Source organism: Mesoplodon mirus, assembly GCF_964341445.2.
Source record: "Mesoplodon mirus genome assembly, chromosome: 2".
NCBI lineage: Eukaryota > Metazoa > Chordata > Mammalia > Artiodactyla > Ziphiidae > Mesoplodon > Mesoplodon mirus.
Genome location: NC_138977.1, coordinates 104,104,289 through 104,120,039, shown reverse-complemented (window position 1 = coordinate 104,120,039; position 15,751 = coordinate 104,104,289). Strand labels below are relative to the sequence as shown.

The 15,751-nt window shown below is 31.3% G+C and overlaps 1 protein-coding gene across 1 annotated transcript in view; it reads left to right on the top strand.

Moving 5' to 3' along the window:
* UBA6 (ubiquitin like modifier activating enzyme 6) overlaps positions 1 to 15,751 on the top strand; it is a 91,158-nt gene that overhangs the window by 60,232 nt on the left and 15,175 nt on the right. Inside the window, exons 14-23 of the mRNA XM_082629481.1 lie at positions 434 to 577; positions 2,033 to 2,100; positions 2,809 to 2,887; positions 4,012 to 4,092; positions 7,544 to 7,621; positions 9,145 to 9,326; positions 11,136 to 11,241; positions 12,777 to 12,866; positions 13,104 to 13,184; positions 14,164 to 14,292. Coding sequence (XP_082485607.1) covers positions 434 to 577; positions 2,033 to 2,100; positions 2,809 to 2,887; positions 4,012 to 4,092; positions 7,544 to 7,621; positions 9,145 to 9,326; positions 11,136 to 11,241; positions 12,777 to 12,866; positions 13,104 to 13,184; positions 14,164 to 14,292 — 1,038 coding nt within the window. The remainder of the gene's footprint in view (positions 1 to 433; positions 578 to 2,032; positions 2,101 to 2,808; positions 2,888 to 4,011; positions 4,093 to 7,543; positions 7,622 to 9,144; positions 9,327 to 11,135; positions 11,242 to 12,776; positions 12,867 to 13,103; positions 13,185 to 14,163; positions 14,293 to 15,751) is intronic.

Sequence of the window (15,751 nt, the reverse complement as noted above, 5' to 3'; positions counted from 1 at the left end):
TACAGTTTTACTTTTTATTTGCCACTTCAAGCACAAATGATAGCTCATCATTTTTTATGGGTCATTTTTTTTTTCATTTATGTAGGTGCAAGGTTTTTCCATAGTTTTCATTAAAACATGTTTTTTTAAAATTCTGGTTTTGTTTGTCCGACATCACGGTAGATAATCCAGTTAATTCTAAATTGTTCCCTAGCATAACATAAAGAGTAAAGAAGCAAAATTGGGCAGGTACTGGTAATGAAATATACTGCTTAAGGTAACTGACATGGAATTGGATCTTTTATTATGAGATTGGGACTGTTTTTTAGGACTTAAAAACTATTAGGGAAATTGAGTAGCTCTTTTAGAAGTTAAGGTATAATTATTTATTGAAATTTTGAGTATACCACGTGAATACTGTAAAGATTATTGTCTTTCATGGCTTGTGTTTCAGCCTGAAGTAAATTATGACATTGTGCGTTGGCTCTCTTGGACTGCCCAAGGCTTTTTACCCCCACTTGCTGCAGCAGTAGGAGGTGTTGCCAGCCAAGAAGTATTGAAAGCTGTGACAGGAAAGTTTTCTCCTTTGTGCCAGTGGGTTAGTTCTCTATTTTAATATTTTTTTGTACTTAAGGTTGAATTATTCACCCATATAATGAATGTCTGTTATGAATTATAACATAGTATTAATTAATATATTATAAAAGCAACCTTAAATTATTTTTTGATGCATGAGTCAGGTGTGATGTGCCACCAAAACTTAATTCTGTAATGGAAGCTGACAAGATCATTTGTTGAGGCTACTGTCATGTAACCCAGAGTTGTATTCTAGGATGTATTTCCCTCACTTGTGAGAATGAAGGAATTTTCACTCTTATATTCCTTATATATAAGGAATTTTCTTATCCTTATATTTAGTTTCCACTACTGTTAGTTTAGCAGTCACATGCTTTCAGGACTCCTGAACTGTTCCATGGAGTCTTTTGGCATCATGAATCTTCAGATTCCCTAATTTCTAGGTATAAACTTCTAAACGTGGAAAGCATCGGAATGGTAAAAGTTTGAGAACTATATAGGGTAAAAACATCACAAGATGGAAAAACCCTGGTTTCTATTACCAGAAGGAATTATTGGCAAAGTGTATCAAAGGATGCTCTTCAGGCCCTTTATTTTTTTTTTAATTTTAAACATTTGAATATAACATTGATCTTGTTTATTATGTTTTAAAAAGTTTAAATTTAGCTTTAATAATTAAAATTTGTAAATTTATTGTAGATGCTATTAATTAATATTACTTTGCTGCTGGATTATTTGGTTTATTTTAGCACAGTGTACAAGTTCAATTATAAATGTCTGGTTTAGATATAACTATTAGCAGCATGGGTAATATAAATTATGTTATTAATATAGATTCTATGTTATAATTAAATAACCATTTATTCATGTTCATGGTGATGTTCACGTTTTTTAGCCATATAAGTTACTTAAAATGAAAATGAGAATGAGACTCAGGGTTTTTTTTCATTAAGCTGAACTAATTCTGTTTGATATTATTTTAAATGCTGAAATTGTGGCTTCCTAGACCATTTCCTCTGTAGTGTATGTAATAATTACAGACGACATAGTTTCCAAGTTGGAAATTAAATATGGACTAGGTACTTTCCTATCAAAAGTAAACAGATTATTCAAATGTAGCTGAAATTGAATGAAGCTTCCAGAAGTTTTTATGTAGTTATAAAAAATAGATTTGGAGGTGAAATTTCCTTTTGTTTGTTAATAATAGAATATATCATCTGTAAGATGGCTAAATGACATGAATCAAATTATGTATTTTTACAGTTCCTCCAGATTTAACCATTGTTTCAATGAAAGAATGTAAGGAATGTTTATTGCATAAGAAACAATTATATTTTTTAATCCATTATTTTACTCTGAAGCAGCATGTTTATCATTGTTTTCTTTAATGATCTTTAAATAACTACAGAAGATAATTACTTTTTCTAGCAATTTAGTTTTCTATATAGTAAGTTATGTTTTTATTTTCTACTTTAAGTTATATATTGAAGCAGCAGATATTGTCGAATCCCTAGGCAAACCTGAACGTGAAGAATTTCTCCCACGGTAATACTGACCTTTTTGTTGCTTTTTTCTTAGTTGTATGTTTATAAGAAGGAACTAGATTAAGAGTTTTTGTGCAAACATGTATTTGTTTTAGATGTCTTTTCTCCTAGCTCACTTCTGCAGTCATTTCTTCTCTACTTAGAGATTGTGTCATAATAATGCAGTATCTCTTTACCACTTTATAAATAATGAATATAAAGTGTTAAATTTATATCATGAGAATGGTTAGGTTTCAAAACACCATTCTGATTTTAGATGAAAACAATTGCTACCTGCAGCTTTTATTTATATCAGTCATTCTTTACCTTTTGGGTCACATATCTCTTTGAGAATCTGATAAAAGCTTATGAATTCATTCTCCCAAAAATACACATAACCCAAAGTTCTGCCTTCAATTTAAGTGGGTTAACAACTTCAAAGCCCAACCATAGTCTTCTCTACAAACCTTTATTAAAAATCCCTGCCTTAAAATTTTTTTTCCAGATAAACTAAAGTGACCTTCGCTTAAGTCATTAGGACTTAGAATATTAAGTCAAATGGAAAAAAGAAGCAACTGATTTCTTTATGAAGTTTCTTCTCTTTCAAATAAGATAATTTATCTGTTAGTTTGGAAGAAACTCATTAAATTGGTACTAGCAGCAATGAAACTAATCTTAATAATGTTTTTTTATGCCATTCTATTTTCTTGGTTTATATTGTTTTCTACAGAGGAGATAGATATGATGCCTTACGAGCCTGCATTGGAGACACTTTGTGTCGGAAGCTACAAAATTTGAATATCTTTTTAGTAAGTAGGAATAATAATGAGAATAAATAGTACAGTCAAACTGCTATTGTATATCAAGTTAATTTATTAAAGAAAATTTGAGTACAGTTTTTAACATAGTAGACATTCAGGAAATGTTTAAAACGGGAATTTGTAAACTGTACCTGCAGACCAAATCCATCCTGCTGCCTGTTTTTATAAATAAAGTTTCAGGAGAACACAGCCAAGCCCATTTATTCAAATATTGTCTGTGGCTTCTTTCATACTATAATAGTGGAGCTGAGTGGTTGTGAAAAAGACCATATTGCTTACAAAGCTGAAAACATTCACTGTCTGGCCCTTTATAGAAGACGTTTGCCAACCCATCATCTAGAGAATTAGTACATGTAAAGTTAAAATACGAGTATAATAGTTTTGAACATTAAATGATTTTCTAGAAATACATTAAAAATTGTGGGGTTTGGGTTTTTTTTTGTTTTTTCTTACCAAATGTAGGAATATGTAGGTGGATCTATCTTTCTTAAATGTCTTAGTGCATTGGCAGGGAAGCTCTCCCCAATAGCATAAGATGACTTCTCCTGCCACTTATTTTTTTTAATTATTATAATCAGTCCTAAAAGTACTACTGATTTTTATTATTCATTTTTTAAATAATATTTTGAAAATCAGCAGTATTCTTAAGCTTTTACCTGCATGTAGAATCTCTTATTAGTTTTTACTTAAAAGTCTTAGAATAGTTATATTCATCAAATGAGTTTAGAAAATTGTGTATAAACAATCTTTTTAATTGTAATGTTGCACTGTTTCATGCTGTTTGTTTCCATCTTATATAAAAAATGAGTTCAAACTTTGGCTTTTGTGTGGAATATTAAAATGTCTTCTTTTTAAAGTAATTATAAATATTATGCTTTTCCTTCTATGATTTATACATTTTTTTTAAATTGAGATACTTATAATGATATCATGAACCATTAAATATTTTAAAGTAAAATGATTTTTAAGTTACTTTAAAAGTTCAAATTATTTTTAAAAGTATGTATTTATTGTAACTTAGCATTTGAAGAAAATTAACATGAAATTGCTCTTTAGTAAGTAGATGTTTTAATTTTATTTAATCTGATACCTTTTATTTTTCCTCTCCATAGGTAGGATGTGGAGCCATAGGCTGTGAAATGTTAAAAAATTTTGCTTTGCTAGGTGTTGGCACAGGCAAAGAGAAGGGAATGGTAAGATATAAATCCTTGAGAGTTAAAAGTTTATATTTCTTTTGCTGCCCAGTTTTGAATCATGTTTGACTGCATGGATCTGAAGTATTGATTTTTGAGGATAGGGCCACTAGGCTAGAAATTGGAAGATTCTGATTCTACCCTGACCATTTTTCAAAATTTATGTGACCTTGTGACAAATAACTTGAGTTCTCTGCTCCTCAGTTTCTTTCTTTAGTATTGTGAAACTGTTATCTGTACTACCTGCCTCATAATGTAATTATGAAGATCAAATGTGAAAGGGCTTTTCAAACAATAAAGCACATTAATACTGTTATTTCTATTAGATACTACTTATTATTAAATAAATATTTAGGATGGGAGAAGCTAACATTAGAAAGTTGCAGAGTACTCAGATATTGTTTCAGTTGGTGAGTATCAAAAGAAGAGTGAGTAGCGTAAACTTTGGTATACAATATAAATTCTTAAGATGATAAATGTCAGTTAACTGGAAAGCCATGTCATATATTTAAATAAAAATGTATTTCATTGATGCTGTTTGCCTTTAAGATGTACACTACAGTGGTGATGTCATAGATTTATCATGGTGACTAATAGTGAGTAATTAAATGACTAAAATTTATTTAATAGTTCACATTTTATAGTTTATTAAACTTACTCTCACAGGTACAGGCAGATGTCCTACAGTTATATTATTCCTGCTCAGCATTTCCTAAATTGTTTTCCACAAATGACTATTAGTTCTGGTAGTTTTTAAAGTATTTCTTAAAAAAAATCCTTGGTTACACAAGTTTGGATATCACCTCCTTTACTCCTTGGAAATTCATAATACATATCAGCATATAAAAGTCAGGAAAAGAACTATAGTAAATAAACCTACTTACTTCAGGTAACAAAACAAGGTAAGTTAATGTGGACAGATTTCTAGCCTACTGCAAATGCATAGTCTTGCTGTATAAATTATTATTTTTTGACGTGTTTACATATGTAGCCAAACTAACTAGAAGGAAGGAAAGAAAAATCCCCAGGTTCCAGGAACCAAGAGGGAAATTAATTCCTGAGCTAAAAGCTGTGGTGACTCACAAGTGTTTCTGTCTTGAACATATGTCCAATACATTAACTAGAAAGAAAGTCATTTGTGAGAAATCATAACTCAGAGCTGCACCACACTGGTGTATGGGGTCCAAAATTATATCATATAAAAACTTCAAGAAGAGAAATGAATATAACAAATTTAGGGCCGTTGAAACCTCTGATTAAAACAAATGCAAAACCACATCATGGTGATGCTTACACACTGAGAGTACATAGGACTATGCAGAGAAGTCAACATCCATTCAAGACAATTCACAATGAAAAATGACAGTCTACTAGAAAAAGGTACCACCTGGAAGAATCAGCAAATGAAAATAGAAGAATTAACTCTGTAAGAACTATAGATAATAGGAGTGCTACAGATAATAGAACAAACAAACTGTAAAGTTAAAAATGACCAAAGACATAGAAAGAGGAATGGAAACATGAGGAAAAAGGCACTGGAATTTTCACAAAAAGCCAAGGAAGAATTTTTGTATAATCAGTGAACTTAAAATTCAAATATAGCTGAAGTGAGAATTGATGAAAAGAAGATAAATACCCAAAATATAGTATAGAAGGATTCTTTTTTTTTACATGAAAGAGGATACATTTGCATGGTCCAACATAAGTGTAGTAGAATTTCCAGAGAGAGTAAAGATAAGGGAGAAGAAGTAATATATTCCAAGGGTAAAGACAAGTTTCCAGAGTTGAAGAGACAAGTGTGTTCAGATTGAAAAGGTAAACTAATCCCAAACAAATCAAAAGCAAAGATAAAAAGAGAGATTATTTAGTAGACTTCTCATCAGCAATAAATGCACACCTGAAGATAGAGAAGCATATCTTCATAGTGGAAGGGATTATCAACCCTAGATTTCTATACCCAGCTAAATTATCTAAGAGAAAAAAAAAAAGATAATTGACTAGTAAAATGATGAAAGATTACTGCTTATTCTCACTGAAAGAACTATGGATTAATATAGGAAATGTGTGAAGCAAGGGTAAGTAGAGGCGTTTATCAACATTCTTAGATTTAAATAAGCATTAATTTTTAAAACCTTTAATTAAAATATTGACCAGTTTGGGGGTGGGCTGGTTAAGAATAAGTAAAATATTCATTGATATCATGGGAAATAGAAGGGAGAGTTCAAATATCCTCCAGTTGTTCAGGAGGAAGATGGAGATTTTAATTTTAGATCTTAAGTCACATGTACATGTTAAAATTTTGAATATCACCACATAAAAATAGAGATTTAACTTCCAAATCAGTTCAGTGAGGGGTTGACGGCATTGAGGGAGGATTAGAATCAAGAATACTTGATCAATCCAGTAGAAGAACAACAAGAACAAAAAAAAGTGGATAAAAAGTAGGGTTGGGGGAGGTAGAAGAAAAAGCTTTTTAATCAGTATTCACAATAAGTATACGTTGATTAAGCTTTTTCTTAAAGGACATTTTCTGTGCTTTTTTATTCCCCATTTCAAAAAGATACCCTCTAACACGTAATTACAAAGAACTGTTGAAAACAAAACAAACAAACAAAAAAATATATATACACATATCTATATATATACATATATATGTATATATATATCGGAAATGTCAGCTAAAAGAAAGTGAATGTGTTTGTGAATACAAATCAACACACTCTGAGAAGTACTGCTTCTAGTGAAATCTTTTACAAATACTAGCTTAAGTGGCAAATGCATTATGAGTACTTTTTAGATTATCTTAGATCTGTTTACTTTAATCTTGCATCCTTTAGAATGGGGGTCTGCAAACTTTTTCTTAACCAGATTGTAACTGTTCTAGGCTTGTGGATCTTAAGGCTCTGTCACAGCTGCTGAGCTCTGCCATTGCAGTATGAAAACAGCCATAAAGTGGCGTGACAGTGTTCAGTAAAATTTATTTACAAAAACAGGCAGCCTGCCTGCACTGTAGTTTGTAGACCTCTGCTTTAGCAAGAGCTTTCAAATTGAAACATGCAGGCTTCTTTTCCAATCAATTGAGATTGAGAATAAATATGTATAGAAAGAAGAGCTAACTCCTCTATGGCTAATCCATTACGTTTCTAAAATGTGATAGTGATGTTAAACCTTTATTTTGTTATGAATAGTTAAAAAAAAGTTTTGAGTAGGAGTTGCAGTTGGTTTCAGCTGTTTTGTTTGACATGTTCCTATGCTAAACATTGTCATTAAATATAAGTATAAAAACAGTAGTATTGGTAACCAGTTTTGGAGTATTTGTATTCTTATAACTTTCACCAGACAAAATAATTTAGAATAGCTTGTGGGAGTTGTTTTAGTCATTCAGAGAAAAGCAAAGTAGATTTAAATTTATCTCTTATGTAATTTCAGCCATTTTTTTCCTCGGTATTAGGTTACAGTAACAGATCCTGACTTGATAGAAAAATCCAACTTGAATAGACAGTTCCTATTTCGTCCTCATCACATACAGGTGTGTTGTTATACTGTTTCAAATTTGAATCATCTATTCTGTTATACAAAAAAGAAGAGAGTTTCCTTTTTATAAACAGAAAATGGTGCTTGAACAAGCATAGTATCTTCTTTATTTTATTAGAATCTCTCAAATATCAAATAATGGGAATGACCATAGAGAAAATATATAATTATTTTTTAATATAAAAATTAGTTTTTGCATTGATTTTGGGTGTTAAAATCTGAGTTGTGAATGATGGGCAGTATTTTTTTCATTTTATAATCAAGATGTATCTATGTATTTAATTTTAGAAACATCTTAGGATATAAAAACAGATGACAGATTTGGCACTGTCTTTTTTATTAACCTTTATTACAAAACAGGTAAAGTTTGAGAATTTTTTGCTCTTTTGATCTTGTTTGATTACTTAACATCCCTTTTTATCATAAAATAATTCTTATTTTCAGTCTTTTTTATGGAGGTCCAAATATGTAAGTCAGTAAAAGAAACAATTTAGTCAGTCAAGCAAATTTGCTCTTCAGAATTTTTTTTCACTTTGTTGTTCTATAACTCATTGAGAATCTTAGTAAAACTAAGAAATGTCATGAACAGAAAAGTAATTAAAGCATACTTTTTTATAGTTATATAGTAGCATAGTTAACTGAATGACCTCACCTATCCAAATACAAAGAACTAAGTAACAGGGTCTCTCATGAACTAAAATTTATGTGATAAGATTCATTCACTGACCTTTGTGCATTTTACTTATAAAAGAACTATTAAAGCCTGTTTGTTTTACACTTCTAACCAAGTTTACAGTTTGTATGTATGAATGCTAATAGCACCGAGAAGTAAAAACATGTCCGTCTAACAATATGAGAAGAGACAGATACCATTAAAACTAAATGGATTCGTTCAAGCTGAATGATCTATAGATACTTAGTGTCAGAGCCAGTACTCCCAAATAAACTATGATAGCACCTGAAAGGACACCAGTGATTTAAAAATGATCACTAACTCTAAAAGAAAAGAAAGAGTACTCTTTTTATAAAACTGAAACATATATAATAATTTTTTAAATATTTCCATCCAGAAATGGTAAAAATTTTTTAAACATTTTAGTACCAAAATATTGATATTAAGTTACCATACCTCTGAGAGTTCATATTCTGTAGAACTTGGATTTCTAATATTGTACTGAATGTGTTCTCATTTTTTTTCTAGGCACTTGCTCGATTCAAACCTCATTACTAGGGAAAAATGTACTTTTAATTAGACTTTTAACTAATATTTTAAGAATTACAGAACACTTAGCTATAAAATAGAGGTTATTTACATTTTTATTAATAGTGTATGAATTATTAATTCTAATGTGCATTACTAAATGCAGCATGACCACAATGAATGTAATTTCCACAAATTAAAAATGAAAACTGATCTCATTACATTATTCTTCATATAAAAAATGTTTTAAGTTCAGTCATGGCCTATTTTTCCTGTTTACCATTTATTTCTTCTGTTTTTATATGTTATTTGTTTAGAAACCTAAAAGCTATACTGCCGCTGATGCAACCCTGAAAATAAATCCTCAATTAAAGATAGATGCACACTTGAACAAAGTATGTCCAGCCACTGAGGTGATTTACAATGATGAGTTCTATACTAAGCAGGATATAATTATTACAGCATTAGATAATGTGGAAACCAGGAGATATGTAGACAGGTATGTTCTTGAAATTCAGGTTCATAGAAATTGTCTTTCTTTTGTTTTCACTTCATTTCTCATACCTATTTATTGAAAAGTTACTGGATTTTCTGATTATTCTTTATGTTCCTATTATAGTTCTCCTCGAACCCAAGCCTTTTGATGATTTCCCATTAGAGACAGGATAAAATTTAAAATCTTTAAAATGGCCTAAATGTTTTTCATAGAGTATCTGCCACCTGTCCACCACTCCAGCTTAAAATTTACTATTTCTCCCTGGCTCCCCTTATTCTAGCCACACATTCTTTCTTTCAGTTCGTACAGTGGGGGCATCTAACACTTCACCTCAGGGACTTGTACATGATCTCCTTCAACCTCAGGAAGTTATGTTTATCTTGTTCTAAAACTCCTGACACCAAATCTGCCTACTTACTCTTCACTTCCTTTAGTTTTTTCTCTCATCCTTTCATTTTCAACCTAAATGTCTTTATTCAAAGAGACTTTCTTTAACCCCTGAATTCTAAATTAGATCCTCCTAAGATAATCTTTCACAGCACTCATTTTTCCTTCATAGCACTTATTTTTTATTGAATGCACATTTATTTAATATTTGTTTCCTCACTAAATCATTTATTCAGTTATTATTTGTTTTCCCATCACTCTGTCCTCAGTGCCCAATACATGGTGTCATTCAGTAAATATTTGTTAAATAAGTAGATGAATAAATTACTATGATGTATATACCTTACATAATCTTTCTTATATCCTTGTGTGACTCTCTAATGTTAGGGTGCTAGAGCAGATTATTAGCAGGAAAATTTACCAGTTGAGAGTACAGTGGAAAGTTTGTAAACTTGAGCAGAGAAAGGCAAAAAAGAAACTTTAAGAAATTAAAGTGTGTTGAATATAGGTATCATAAGTATTGAGAAAGAAGGTTTGGGGGCCTCCCTGGTGGCGCAAGTGGTTGAGAGTCCGCCTGCCGATGCAGGGGATACGGGTTCGTGCCCCGGTCTGGGAGGATCCCATATGCCGCGGAGCGGCTGGGCCCGTGAGCCATGGCCGCTGGGCCTGCGCATCCGGAGCCTGTGCTCCGCAACGGGGGAGGCCACAACAGTGAGAGGCCCGCATACCGCAAAAAGAAAAAAAAAAAAAAAAAAAAAAAAAAAAAAAAAAAAAAAAAGAAGGTTTGGGATGAAGAAAATGTTGAAAAGATATAGTGAGGTAGAACCTATAGTCGGAAAATAAACCAAAGAAGAAATAGAAAACAAGAAAAGAAAGGGTAACACGTTAATTAAGAGTTAACCCAGAGGAAAAAAAGTTGAAGCCCAAAATTTGATAGGAGTTTTTTTTGTTTTTTCTTTTTTCTTATTGAAGTATAGTTGATTTACAGTGTTGTGGCAGTCTCTGCTGTACAGCAGTGACTCAGTTGTACACATAGAGACATTCTTTTTTTATATTCTTTTCCATTATGGTTTATCATAGGATATTGAATATAGTTCCTTGTGCTACACACAAGGAACTTGTTGTTTATCCATTCTGTGTAGGAGTTTTAGAACAAGATAAACGTAATGTGTCTTGTTCTAAAACTACCAAACTTTGGGAATGGAAGGTAGAGACAAAAATTGCTAGGGTAAGCAACAAAGTTTGTGGGAGGAAGGAGATGGTAATAATAAATGGGTTGTTTGGTGGTCATGTATCTGTTTCCTAAAGTGTTATATCTAAGAAGTGATCAACATGTGAAATGGTCAGTAGAAATTGGTAAGTTGTCCTCTGCTTACATTGTTACTGCTCACTTTTATGTTTGTTACCTATTTTCTTTTCACATAGCCGTTGCTTAGCAAATCTACGGCCCCTCTTAGATTCTGGAACAATGGGCACTAAGGGACACACTGAAGTTATTGTACCTCATTTAACTGAATCCTATAATAGTCATGTAAGTAAACCAGTTTTTTAAAGTAAATATCTCTTATATCTCATCATTTTTATATCTCATGGTTTATTTCTCTTCATTACTCAGAAAATTTGGTTTAGCATTCCTAATCCCTTCTGTTTTTGCTCTGCCAATGATGTCTGTGCATATGTGTATAGACATTTTTTTTAATGTAGCTGAACTTATTTTTTTTATCATCAAAATTTTGTTTCCGGTCTTTCTGGAATATTATTCTTGTGTTTACTGTTTGCTTCTCAGAGCTGCTTGATTAGTTTTTAGCAACCTTTGAACTGGTGACCCACCCAAAATCTTACTGAAGACTCTGTTTCTCCATATGAGGGACCAAGCCATTTATAACCATATATTTTATACAAATGATATAGGTGTAACTTTTTTTTTAACCTCCACAAGTGATTTTGAGGTACTGCCAAATTTGAAAATCACTGGTCTAAGAAATGTAGGCTTGGGGATTTAAAAAAAAAGGTCAACCCAAGTTGTAAAATTGAAAGAAGAATATTATTTTACAAGCATAAATATCCCTTTATTTAATGGATATGTTTGGTTTAGAAAATTTTTTAAATTTTAATAAAATTTGTTTTCCCCTTTACTCTCATGCAATCAGAAGTTTATATAGTGAAAACACTATAATAGACAAAATTGATAATTGATTTGAAGGAAATTAGGTGGAGAAAATCATGATATGCTGGGATCATACTAGAAGATTTTCAAAGTAGGGGATGTTACAAAATTCTGAAAGTTCCCTTGATTCTCTCATTCTACCACATCTTCCCCTTCTCCTATATGTATATTCTCTAACTTCATACTCAGAAAAACTAGAATTGAATACTACATCTGGCTTTCCTTTTTGGTTTATAAAATATTCTGTGGTATTTTATAGATCAACACACTAAAATAAAATCTCTAAGTAAAAAGAGACAAAGTGAGTTGTTTTAGATTGGGTAAGCCAATAAGACTAAATGTACCAAATGTACCCTTTAAGAGAATATGGATTTCTTCAATGGTACTTTTTCATATGACACAACATAGACATTTGCCATTTATTTAATACACAATTTCTGCAAGAAACTATACCAAGCATCAAGAACATATTCCTGCTTACAAATATTTTTTCTCCCTGGAGAAAGAAACAGTATGTGGGCACTATATTGGGAATTCTTGAATTATTTTTTAAAATGCAGAATATTTAAAGTGTTAAATGTCACCTTGATACTGGGAGGGAAAAAAAAAGTAATTATATATGATAATCTGCTATATGAGTACTACATGGTACCAAAGGAGTGCACAGATAATAAGTGACAATAGAATTCGTGTTTGTTGTTACATTGCTATAAACACGTGGGTTAAGTGTCAAAAGAATAAACTTTTCTTCTTAATGTGTAGGAGAAAGAAGATAAAAAATGTTGGATTTATTTTATTTTTGAATTTTATTTTTTAATGGTCTTAAAACACTCAAGTAAATTCATTCCATAAAAAATTGTCATTGCTTCTCTTAACTGTTGTCATATTTTATAAAATAGCGGGATCCCCCAGAAGAGGAAATACCATTTTGTACCCTAAAATCCTTTCCAGCTGCTATTGAACACACTATACAATGGGCAAGAGATAAGGTAATAAAGATATTTTTTAAGAAATTTTTCTTTGAAGTAGAAAAGATGGTATTTCCAACTTTTTTTTAAATTTTTTAATTTTATTTTATTTATTTTTTTATACAGCAGGTTCTTTGTAGTCATCAATTTTATACACATCAGTGTATACATGTCAATTCCAATTGCCCAATTCATCAGATATTTCCAACTTTTAAACATACTTTTATTTGTAATGTGTTTTCCTCTTTTCCCTTATAGTTTGAAAGTTCCTTTTCCTACAAGCCTTCATTGTTTAACAAATTTTGGCAAACCTATCCATCTGCAGAAGAAGTCTTAAAGGTAAAAGTCAACACACTTTTTTTTTTAATTGAAGTATAGTTGATTTACAATGTTGTAGTAATTTCTACTGTACAGCAAAATGATTCTGTTATATGTATATACATTCTTTTTCATATTCTTTTCCATTATGGTTTATCACAGGATCTTGAATTTAGTTCCTTGTCTTATACAGTAGAACCTTGTCGTTTATCCATTCTGTATATAGTAGTTTGTATCTGCTAACCCCAACACTTTATGTCAGTGTAATCTTATTTTCAAGTTGCCTATAAATAGTTTACCTCCTTAAACAGAGATTATACATTAATATTGTATATAGTAAGTATATGAGGAATCTCGAAGTTAGCAGGTCACAAATAACCCTTCATTTTTAATTTGGTCAAACTATATGGAGTTGCACATATTTTACAATGTTTGACTCACAGAACAGCAATTCATATGGTTCAACCTAATAAGGATTTGATAAATGATAAGAGAGCTACAAATAATAAAACAGATTGTTAATAAGCTCTTTGGAAAAAACTGAGGTAAGTTTTAGTGAAAATTTCAGGAGTAGGAATGGTCTCAGATTTATTAGTCTAATGGTGAGGGCAACTTCAAAGCTGTTTTTTCACTTTCCTTTAATCCTACACTAAGAAGGCCAACTTTTTAGTGTAACATATTGTTCATAGCACTTCGTATAGTAAGCACATACATAGTACTAACTTACCACTAGCAAGACATGAGAATAACTTGGGAGATAAGAGACTTTAGAGTTAACATTTTGCATACTATCTTTTCCCATTTCCCCTCCAGAAAAGAAAAGAAAGAGGGAAAGTAGAAAGACGGGGACAGGGAGCTTGAGGTGAAAATAATAAAATCATAAGACACATGAGCTGGCACTTCAAACTTTGGCTGACATTTCCTGGGAATATGTGCATGTGTGTTTGTGTGATTAATTGGACATGTATTTGCTTTGTTTTCTTTTTTCCTCTCATTCTAGAAGATACAAACTGGACACAGTTTAGAAGGCTGTTTTCAAGTTATTAAGTTACTTAGCAGAAGACCTAGAAATTGGTCCCACTGTGTAGAATTAGCAAGATTAAAGTTTGAAAAATATTTTAACCATAAAGTAAGTATACATTATAAAACATTAAGGAAAAGTCTAAACTTGGCTCATTTAATTACTATGAAATTAATTTCATTGACCTGAAAATGTGTATTCTTTCTTTCAGGAAGCTTTTCAGAAATTAGTAAGTTAACTGAGAACAAGTGACGGGCACACAACTAATTTCTTCCTGAATGCTACTGATTAAAGAATGCATTTAAACTCCACCCATTCGCTTGTCAGTTATACATTTAACTAATCCTTGTCTTTCTGTGTACAAAATGGGTTTTAATAAAATAGGGGTTCCTTCTAGAGAAGAAGGAATACATTTAATCAGTAATCATTAAAAAGTTTGTTGTTCAGAGTAAAGCAAGAGACTGAGAGAATAGAGATTCCATCAGAAATTTTTTTGGAATTTTGCCTTCCCCATATATATCTAATAATCACATTTTGTCTGTTTCCTCATTGTAAAATGGGAGTAATAAATTGGTGCCTGACTCATAGCATAGTGGTGAGGATCAAATGAGTTAATACATGCAAAGTCTTCAGCATAGAATCTGGTCCATCCCATAAATATTTAGTGAAATATTAGCTGTTATTCTTACTCCAGTTACATACAGAAGCTTGAATGTGTCCTGCACTCTGTTTAGTCTCTCCCTCTCTTTAGGCTCTTACCTATTGGAATATAAAATAAGCTCATCTTTTTAAAGTCTTTAAATTATACTTATTCATATTTTTCACTTCCGTTTTTGCTCTGCTTCTTGGAAAAGTGGTCTATACTAACTGTTGCCATGTCTTCATCCAGTAAATGTGTCTTCTTTCCCCAGGACTGTTGAAATTATTCTTACCATGACTGTCAATGACCTCATGTTTCAAAATCTACAGAACTCTTTTTTGTCCTTATCTTCTATGGGTTTTTTAACTTTTTCTTATTGTGGAAAAATTCAACCACAGAAATGATAGAGAAAATAGCATATAATTAATCTCCATGTATTCCTCATATATTTGTCACCCAGGTTTAACAATTAACAGCTCATAGAAAATCTTATTTCATCTATAATCCCACCTAATATACCCTCCCCCAGATGGTTTTGAAGCAAATCTCAAGCAGCATATCATTTCAAAATATAAAATACTGTGTATTTTTACTGTGTTTTTTGCTTGTTTTAAGGATTAGCTCTTTGAAAGGAGCAGTATGATATGTAAAATATGCCACCGTTTGTGAAAAGGGCCAAAATAATCCATATTCATGTTTGCCATAGATGCAAAAAAAAGAAAAAAAACTATATAAGTGTTGATAAAAAATAGCAATAGAAGTTATTCCAAGTTGAGGTGGGGGGCAGTGACAGGAAAATGGACAGATTGAGTACACGGTGACTGGAAGACTTCACTGTATGTCTTTTTATGTATGTTGTTTTTTGGGTTTTTTTTACTTCAGTTAATATTAAGTAGTGATTTTTTTTTAATTCAATTTTTTCTTTAG